The 10,622-nt window shown below is 35.3% G+C and overlaps 1 protein-coding gene across 2 annotated transcripts in view; it reads right to left on the bottom strand.

Moving 5' to 3' along the window:
* Positions 1-5,047: 5,047 nt before the first annotated feature.
* The window catches only part of LOC105560005 (cytochrome P450 9e2-like), a 13,928-nt gene continuing 8,353 nt past the window's right edge, over positions 5,048-10,622 (bottom strand). Inside the window, exons 1-4 of one of the 2 annotated variants that reach the window (XM_012008729.1) lie at positions 9,787-9,934; positions 8,566-8,726; positions 5,673-7,537; positions 5,048-5,201 (exon numbers count right to left, since the gene is read on the bottom strand). In XM_012008729.1, coding sequence (XP_011864119.1) covers positions 5,720-7,243 — 1,524 coding nt within the window. In that variant the 5' untranslated portion in view covers positions 7,244-7,537; positions 8,566-8,726; positions 9,787-9,934 and the 3' untranslated portion in view covers positions 5,048-5,201; positions 5,673-5,719. Of the gene's footprint in view, positions 5,202-5,672; positions 7,538-8,565; positions 8,727-9,786; positions 9,935-10,622 lie in introns of those variants that run through there. The other variant, XM_012008727.1, reaches the window with a different exon arrangement.

Below are 10,622 nucleotides of genomic sequence, written 5' to 3'. Positions count from 1 at the left end.
TATGCAGCATAAATTAAACTACGTACTTATAAAAAAAATTTTTTTATTTATATAAAAATTAATTTTCTGGAGTCCTCGGCAAATCTATTAATTATATTATTCGTAATCTCAATGGGGATCTCATTGAGTCTAGGGGGGGCAGCTGCCCCCCCTGCCCCCCTCTGGATACGCCCATGCGCCCAATTGAAGCTCGCGGTTCAAGATGCGGCCGTCCCGCGATCGGCATTGCTAGGCGCGCGGGAAGTTGTTTATTACACGTAGCCCTTGTTTCGCATAATAGACTGTATTTCCGAAATTTATCATAAGATGTGTCGATATGTGCATAGGTTCATGTGGAAAGGCATTGGTCATTCTTAATACGTCTACAAATTTCACACATGTGAGTTTTTTGAAATTTTACCATACATTTTGCTACTAAAATGTATGGTAAAGTTTCGAAAAACTCTCACAAAATTTCTCGAAATGCCAGGTTGTCCCACGATTGAAATTTTACCGCACATTTTACTAGCAAAATGTATGATAAAATTTCAAAAACTCTCACAAAGTTCTTCGAAATGTCACGTTGAGCGTCGAAAACCCCGAGCGTCGCATTTTACAATGACTGAACGAGTCGAGCAGAGAATTTGTATTAAATTTTGCCAAAAACTTGGCACTCTTTCAAGCAACTCAGGATCTTTGTTGATGAATCCCAGGATGTCTTCGGCAATTTCACCTCGAGAATTCTTTTGTTCTTCTGTAAGCAGTCATGGAACGAATTTTGTGAAATGCAACGCTCGGAATTTTCAACGCTCACACAACTGCGTACCTACTTACCGTTGCCGACTGAATAGCTGTTGGGTCGTGCCGCTTGATGAGGGTAGTCCTAAAGGTCCACCCTAAATACTGAATACCTGTTTTTCACAAAGGATGCCTAAGGACAAAGATATACATTTTTCCGTATCTCCTATATTTGTCGAGATATTTCACCGGTCCGGTACTTTGTACTCACCCTGTATGCAGAGGTCGGATACTCTTGGGATACACCTCGTATATTTCACGAAAAATGTTATGCTAAATCATACATAATAATGTCTAATGGCACTGAAGTATATATTTGGTTATGTCATTATTTAATTATGATGGTACAAAGTGTTAAAAAAAATACGTCGAAAAATTAATATTTTCAAAGTTATAGGCAATTCTTCATTTTGGAAAAGTTCACAATTCTGTGCTATAAAGGCGTGAAGCATTGTGAAAATGGAAGAAGGGCATGTGGAAAACCATTTTTTTAGCTATATTTTATTTTTTCTCGGAAACCTGACGTACTGGTAAAATTTCGTTTACAAGAACATCACTTTTAACATCGAAAAACCTATAAGAAATACGTACTTCGTCTAGTTAAAAAAAAATGTTCTGTAAATTTGCGTTATAAAATTGATATATTTTCATATTTGATTTTTTATTTTGTCTCGAATGAGCTTAAATATGATTATATTAAAAATTATAACCATGCGACAATGGTGGTCGACAATAAATATTTAAAAAAGGAAAAAATAAGAGAAATGATAAAAAATAAAAGTTCTTCAAGCCTTCTCTAAAGTTGAATCCTGAAAAGTACTGCGATATAGTGCATCCTTTTTGTTGCAAACGCGTATTTAACAAATTCTTGAAAGTAAGAAATGCTAAGCGATATATACATATAGTTTAATAGGCAAATGCAAATAAAAATAAAAATAAAAATTTTCTACACACATAGAATAGTATTGATCTAAATATTTCTGTATTTATACGTAATTCTTTGTCAGAATGATTCGTCTACTCACGATCAGAAAGATGTTCAAAAATTAGGAACAAGAATTATAAAGCAAAATAATAAAATAATTGCTCAAGATTCTACCAGTATACATAATATTAATCTTGTAATCTTGCATTCAAAAATTAAATATAGATAGAAGAGCTTATGGAATACGATAATTAACAGCCATTAATTAAATGGCAACTAATTGTTTGATTGATCAAGTAGATTTAAAATTGGCACGCAGTTAATTGCATTTGCCGATATGGATATTGAATTAAGTTCACAGCTTCTATTAAAAATATTGCAATCGATATAACGATTACTATATATGTATAATTAAATTTAAATTATAATTAGGTTAAAGAATAAGGTACAACAAGAATAAATTTATCATTAAAAGACTATTAAACAATGTATAATCAAATATATAGTAAAAAATGTTGAGATGAAAATTTGTTTAAAACAAAACAACGTATTTCTTTGAGAAACTGTCAAAGAATTAATGTCATGGAAAATGAATGGATCAGATTTTATTATATTAGACATTGATTTTCTATCCACAATTCTTGTATCATGCTAAAAATGTTGAACTTTTAATATGTTAATAAAATGTTTGAATAACAATTATTTTGCATAAAAATATCATTTTAAAATGATAAAAATTTTAAAACTAATTGGATGTTAATTAAGTTGCTTTAGAGCAATTCTTGTAACACATTTAAAATTATACAATTGAATAATAAAATACTAAATGAATAATAATATAGTTAACGGTTAACTAATCAGTTTTATGATAAACTTTCAAATTAACAGAAAAAGGACAATATTTATAGATTCATAAAAGAAATATTTGATATATCACAAATCCTGAAATCACGTTTGATGACTATTATACTCGCGCTTTAAGAGAACATCCTAGACAGTATACATATATCTAAAAGGTATCGTAAACGTCTTTAAGACATTTTTTAAATATGCATATATGTCTTAAAAGATATTTTAAAGACGTCTTTTCCTATGCAATATTTATCTAATTATGTATCGATCTTATATAATATTTATATAATGCAAAGGAAATTTCGAGACAGATAAAAGCTGTTAAATAAATTAAATGACTTTTTAAAAATTGTATAGGTTTCTCTTGAATTTCACTCTTTGAAGAAGGGTGAGATCTAAGATCAATCTATAAAGTTTGTGATAATTTAACAGGTATATTTTCCACTCGTGATATTTCTTTCCGATGATGATGACGTTAATAACCGCTCGCTTTATTGCCAACTGTTCGCGAAGCGAACAAGATTCCGTATGCTCGCGGAACAGGCTCGCATACATCATCGATGGGCCGCTTCCAATAAACTGTAGCAGCCGCTCTTGCCACGTCGTTAATCACCGCGCGAGCGACAGCAACACCGAAGAGGAAGGTCACGAACGGTTTCAAAGCCGGAAGCAGCGCTTGTGCCCTAATCATTCAAGTTTCTTCTCGAAGTTAGATCGCTTTGCGCACAACGCTCGCCAACCAAATCGCCCGTGTTTCGATTGCAGAGGCTCGTACGACCTCGAGGATCTCAGACCAGTACCACGACGTGCTAATAGATAGGATTAATCAATTGAAGATGTTATCGATTATGTCCTACCGCCGCTAAGTCAATAAACGGATAGGATTTAGCTTAGCTATTAGCTTCTATACCTGTCGAGGTTTAGGGCAATCCTCGTCTCAATCATATTATGATTTAGAGCCTCCCCTTTGCTTCCTACAATATTCTTACAATAATACGATGAAGTTAGTATCATTCAATATGCTAAAGGATATTTAATCAGACGATAACATTACAACTAATAAACTTATGAAGAATATGGCTTACTATGTTACATATTGAAAAATTGATATGCTATAATTTCTATGTTATTATATTGGGCTAGTGTGCAATTTTTACGCGAGCCATGTTCTGTGCCATATTCTGGCGTGATCTAACACGTTTTTACAACATTACAATAATTATCATAAAATGTTACGTATCGTATCTTTGTATTTACAATTTTTTCATAATAATTCTAACAATTAGCGTTATTCTTATAAGTGTCTATTTCACGTACATCTATAATTTTCGCACTACCTAGAGCGGAACAAAACGGTGAGCATATTACATGATAAATCAGAAACGAGCGAAAAAAAATCTCGGATGTAATAATGAAATCTTAAAGGAGGGAAAAAAACAGCAAAGTTCGTCTTGTTATCCTTAAGAGAGAAACGTTTCTACCTAGTCGATTAATTTCCTGCCGACTTGTCCAACGCGAATGACTTGATCAAGCGGAGGATGCACGGGACTATCATTCACCAAGACTAACGGCACTGCCCTTTCAATACGCTCGGTAATAGTACCTCCCACTTTGACTTATAGCGATACTGAGTTTGTTACCATTGTAACATCTATCGATTAATTGCACACTTCAATACAATTAAAGAGATAATCGGAAAATAACATTATCCGAAAATATAATCAGAAAATATTTAATAACTCGATGATAGAATAAATCCTTCTCGGATGAGATCTCGTTTCTTCAAAGAAAGACCTTCGAAAGTTAATGAAATTGCCTTATTTGAAAAAATTTAATCTATCATTTTAACCAGGGTTGGGAAGTAACTCGTTACTTGTAACGAAGTTACAGTTACAGTTTTTTTTTTGGTAACTCTAACTTAACTTCGTTACTTTCTCTCCTTCTGTAACTGTAACTTAACTCAGTTACATTCTTTCGACAACTAGTAACCAATTTAATATAGTTACGTACTCACCATTTTACTATAGACACATGATAACAGGTGCATCTTGTACACGAAGGGTAATAAAATTTTACAAAACACACCATGATTTTTTAATTTGTCATTCGTGTACTTTAAAACTAGTTCTCTGTTGATACTCAAAAAGCTCAAAAGAGTCGAAAGGTAATACAATTTTGGCCGGTACTCTATACAAGAATTTATACTTACTTATAGAACTTAGAAACACTTATAGAAAAATACGCTATAGTTTTACATTTTATATCAAATCTTAGAGTATAATCCATACTAAATTAAAAAAAAGAAGTAATAAAGAAATAAGACTCAAAACAGGATATATGTCTAAATAATTAAAATTTTAAGTCTATTGCAACAAATAATACCTCAGCCAGAATTTTAAACTGGACAGTTCTTCCTCTCGCTAGACGAACGTCTCACCAATTCGACCATCGAGGAATGTGGTAATTTTTATCGCAATAAACGCAAAAAAAGATATTACAGTACAAAATTAAAATTTTTTTCACCTAAGAAATATTAAAACTAGTTTTTGTAATTATATATGCATTGTAAAGCGTCCGTATTACATAGCACACAAGCATATGTGTGAACTAGTTCTGTAGTACAAGCTGTTCTGTCATTCCTCCAGATCTGAAACAAGAAAAAGATTTTTTTATCGCCGTATTGACGATTAGGACAGGATGCCTAATAGTTTCGCGTCCTTTCTTCAACAACACGAACTGCGGGCCGAAATTTTTTATTCGTGCACTTCAAATCTAGTTATGCTCAAAAAATTGAAAGATGATATAATTTTGGCCGGTACTGTACATACAACGAACCGTAAAAATATAATTAGGCAACAAGTTTCAGTCCTGACCGGAAAACGTTCCTACTATTTGTTCTGTGAGTCACATAAAACGGTCGAATTTATTTGTCATCGTCTTTGTTTCAATAAAGATATCATCAAACGTTTATACTATACATATAATTGAGTAACACGAAAATAGTATTATCTAATGCCATCAATGATATAATTTTGTCGCATTGTTGACAAATGAATAAAAACCAACTAAGCTTCAAAAATCTTATTAATAATATTAATAAGATAAATGTAATACTTACGAATGTGTTTTTATTTTTTAAATAAATTTTTTGCCATGGCCGAACATCTAGAAAGCGCGGTCCAGTTGAGATTCCCATTCAATATTGTTTCTCTGCTTAACATTCAACCAAAATCCATTCTCCGGCATCATTTGTATCATTTTCTTGCTGTACGTTAGTGACTTGGTTTTCGAGCAGGGTTTCAAGTCGCATCGAGCTAATAGATGAAATATAACGATTTTCGTCATCAATGTGGCGAATCTATAGCCCATGCACATTTTCGGCCCTAATCCAAATGGAAAATAAAGCGAAGTATCAATTTTGTTATCTAAAAATCTTTCCGGGCAAAATTCCTCGGGGTTGTCATAATATTTCTCATCGTGATGAATTGCGTGTATCGGAATCCAAACCCACATGCCCTTCTTCACAATGAAAGGCTTCTCCCCCGGCAACGCAGGGGGCAATTCAAAATCTTCATTGCACATTCTTTCTGTGACGGAAGACGCAAAACGTCTGAGTGCTTCCTTTACCACCGCGTCTAAATATTCGAGTTGGTTAATGGTTTCGTAATTTACGTTTCCGTTCGACTCCTTCAGGATTTCATCTATTTCTTGCTGCAGCTTGATCTGCACGTCTGGATTAGTCGCAATATTATAAGCTATGAAAGACATCACGGCTGAACTAGTTTCAAAGCCAGCGAAATAGAAAGAGTAGGCATGTGCGCTCATGTCGTCCATATCCAATTGCACTCTTTTTGCACTGCTTTCATTATTATCTATCATCAATTGTATCATATCCGGACGTGTCATCTTCGTGGCATAGCGAGTGGTGATTTCGTTCCTTATACTGGCCTGAAAATATCTCATCTCCTGATTGTCCATAAGTTTTATATTGAATATTCGTCCGAGTCTCGGAAAGGTTCTAATGAAAATGAACTTCAGTGAGGCAATTATCGACAAATGAGTAATTCTCTTGCCGAAAATGTAGAACTTGTTTGTCGGATCTTTCATAGAATTGGTCTCCATTCCGTAACAACACAGAGCAATTACATCGTTCGTATATCTATCGAACATAGTACTCATATTCATATCGCTTCCCTTCTCTGTTGATATTAATTCAGTAAAGACCACAGCGCATTCCGACATCAAAGTAAATAAAGCTTTCATTTTAGCAGATGAAAAGAAGGGGCTCAGTAAATGTCTTATATTCCGCCATCTTTTCGTGTCCTGTAGAGCAAGTAAATTCCGTGTGAAAACGTCATCATTACAATTGAGGAAAACGGGCGAAGTAGGAAATTTGTCGAAATTCTTGACGGCGACTTCTTTGATAAGCTTCGGGTCGCGCAGCATGAGTATCGGCTTCGTCATGGCATAAAATCCAATGTATGTTGCGTCTCGATTGAAATTGTATATGCTCTTACTGAGCTCGACGAATGACGATTGACGAAGTAGAAGTGAAGCCAAGCTACCAAATATTGGCATTGGCGGTATGTGGATCACATGTTGTCTTTTGAAGAAGTTAAAATTTCTGAAGAGGTAATGAACGATGGCGAGGATACCAATTACGATTGACAATAAAATTGATACGTTCATGGCGTGTGTTACTCGAAAACTTTCTTGAATTTAGGAGAATTAAGACTTTTTGAAGGTCCGAAACACTTATTCCCGAGCAAATAATTGGTAAAGCGTATTTCACATTAGCGATGTCGCTGATACGAATCGCTACGAACGTCTGTTACTAGAACAATATTTTGCAGTTAAATAGCACTGGTATGTAATATTTCATTTATTTTCGAGTAGTTTTGACTTATCCTCAAGAGAGTGCATATATGCGAGCGCTAGGAGGCGGAATGCAGTCCGGAGAAGAATTCTTGTCTGAACTGGCACCTGTGCAAATAGTTTAAGTTAAATTACATTTATTTTTAATTGACAGTATTACAAAGTACCCCGCTATAATCTTATGGGAATTGGGTTTCTGTGGAATTGTCTTGAAGTTTGATATGTTGTAATCCTCGGCATCCTGAACAAATGTCTCCATGGCCACAACTTTCGGAAATCAACCTTTCGCCCGTTACAAGTCGCTAAAAATCACTAAATAAGTCTAACATAATGGGCTATTTATATGGGATTGCTTAGAAACGACGTGGCGGCAAACTGGATTGTTGTGCGCGTGTGTGAACGTGTGTGTGTGTGTGTGTTCGCACGCGCCGTAGGGGTGCACAGAAATCTGCTCGAAAAGAGTATGTTATAATATTGAACATTGATATACAGGGTGAGTTATCTGTTGGAAGATTTGAGTTTTCTCATTCAGTATACGTGATTAATTTATTATTTGCTATTTTATCAACTATTTTCTGATTACAACAATTCATTAATTTTTTTCCCAAGATTAATTGCCGGTTGATCAAGTATGGCTAACAGAAGGCATCTGCCTTGTTTTGTTTGCAAGCGTTGATACACACACATGAACGCACGCACACGCGCGCGCACGCACAGACACACACACACAGCCTACAAACCCACACACACACACGACAGAGGGAATTTCGAGTCGCAAAATACCATGGAAGTCAACGACCCATGGTTTCTTATCTCTACTTATCTCTACTGTGTACACACACGCACACACACAAGGAGCCAGTTATCGCCACATCCACGTCGTTTCTAAGCAATCGTACAGTGAGAAAATTTTCCATCGGATAAACTATTGGTTTGTCTGATAAAAATTTTTCTCAGTGTAGGTTTATTTATTGACCTTTACCGACTTGTAACTGGCGACGAGTTGGTTTCCGGGGGTTGTGCCCATGGAGAAATTTGTTCAGGATGCCGAGGACTACAAATATCAAATTTTAAGACAGTTCCGCAGAAACCCAATTCCTATTAGATTAAGGCGGGGTCTTTTCCCGTTTACCTACAATTTGTACTAACGATACGATCGATTGAACAATGACCACTGATCGTCGGAGTCGACCGCGAGATTGCACAGTTTAACTTTACACGCGACAAGTCCCGTCCTCAGCTCCGATGATCCACAAGTAACTATTTTAGGGCTGTCTGTCTAATGCTACTGCTGAACCTACGAAATCGTTGAGTGGTAGAGGAAGTAGAGGGTGGGGGGGGAACAGGTTTGCCACTTTAAAGTATGACCGACCTATTCCGAAGGAAACGACGAAATTTCAACGTGTTTTGAATTCAGACAATACAGATATAATCATACTGGTCTCTTGAGGTTGTCAGTAATAAATAACAATACAGGTATACGTATATTATACAATGTGTAACCAAAAAAGGGGGACAAACTCCGGAAGTGGGCTTCCCACACCGTAATATAAAAAAAGTTTAACTATTATTAGCTGATCCATTGTTACTCAGATAAAACTTAAACAAATGTTTACTAATGCAAAATAAAGAAGTAATAATAATTATTATTAAATTTTGGCCTGAGTGTTACAAATATGTACATATTATAAGTACCACAATATCAAAGAAATTTATATTCAGGAACGAAAGGGTTGATATTATTCATTGTTCCCGTTTACCACACGGAGAGAATTCTCTGTTTAAATTTATCCTGAAAATCATGTAATCGTGGGACAACGTGGCATTGCGAAGAAACGTTGTGAGAGTTTGTGAAATTTTATCGTACATTTCAGTAAAGTAAACGTAAAATTTCACTCGTGGGACACCGTGACATTTGAGGAATTTTATGTGGTATTTGTAGACGTATTACCCATGTAGCAAACGTACGCCAATTTGACGTCGAATACTAGTCACGTTCGTACGAATGACGTGCTAAATTACAAAGAAATGACCGTCGTATTTAAGCCTTTCGAATGACATTATAACGACGTCATTATATTACGTCTATTTGACGTAATATTTAGGTCCAATATCCATTTTATTCACTGTCGCTCCATAATCTATTAAGTTATGTCGTTTTATCTACCCAGTAAGTAGGTATTATTGTCAGATAATTTTTCATCGGATAAATCAATTAAATAGCATGTCCGATGGTTAATTTTTCCGATTGCGTTTTCCGATTAAATTATGGATATGTTATGGAAAAGTTGTCCGACGTTTTATGATAAATTTCGGAAATACAGTCTATTATGCGAGCCATTGTAACTTTTACTCACGGATATGTGCAGTGACGCGTTATCGGAGCAAAAGAATGACATGCACGAATATCTATCCACTTCTAAAAAAGGCATGTAAGTCGATTAGTCGCATTAGTCGCATATCTCGAAGTATTATTGCCGCTTTTCCGCGATACTAATTGGCTGTCTCGCTTGTGCGATACGACATACTTCAGTCGTGTTATTTGCAGTTGTCAAACCATGCGAATTTTTAGAGAGAGCAAATGGCGTGCGCAAAGCGCGCGCGCTTGTCCCTTACTAATAAAAAGATATTACCAGCGCGAATGTCGTTAATATCGAACAGTTAAGGCCCTTCTCCGCGATGCCGATTGATTTTCTCGAAGCGCGATGTGCTTCACTTCTCTTTTAGGTTCAGAGTAAATGAAGGTTTACAATTTCGAAATACTAGACATGACAGAACGCGCGCTTCGCGCGCGCTGTTTGTGGTCAAGCATTGTATTTTTAAGAATTTGTACACACGCGAAGAGAGAGAGAGAGAGAGAGAGAGAGAGAGAGAGAGAGAGAGAGAGAGAGAGAGAGAGAGAGAGAGAGAGAGAGAGAGAAAGAGAGAGAGAGAGAGAGAGAGAAATATATATAAGCAAAACTACAATAAAAAAAAAAAAGAAATATGTCACTCACTGATAAGAGTCGCAACAGCAAAGTTGTACATCGCTAACTATATGTTAAACTGTAACAATACAAAAATGTATACGATTATTATAGACTAATTATGCAAAGTCGAAACTATTGTATCAAACATACTTTATATTTTATATTTAAAAAAATGGGTATTTATTCAAACAATTATATAGAATACTGAAAGTCTTCCTTTTAAA

This window comes from Vollenhovia emeryi, unplaced genomic scaffold (assembly GCF_000949405.1).
Source record: "Vollenhovia emeryi isolate VEMERY1.0 unplaced genomic scaffold, V.emery_V1.0 DF939246.1, whole genome shotgun sequence".
NCBI lineage: Eukaryota > Metazoa > Arthropoda > Insecta > Hymenoptera > Formicidae > Vollenhovia > Vollenhovia emeryi.
The sequence above is the reverse complement of the archived record's forward strand: the minus strand, read 5'-3'. Positions and strand labels throughout refer to the sequence as shown.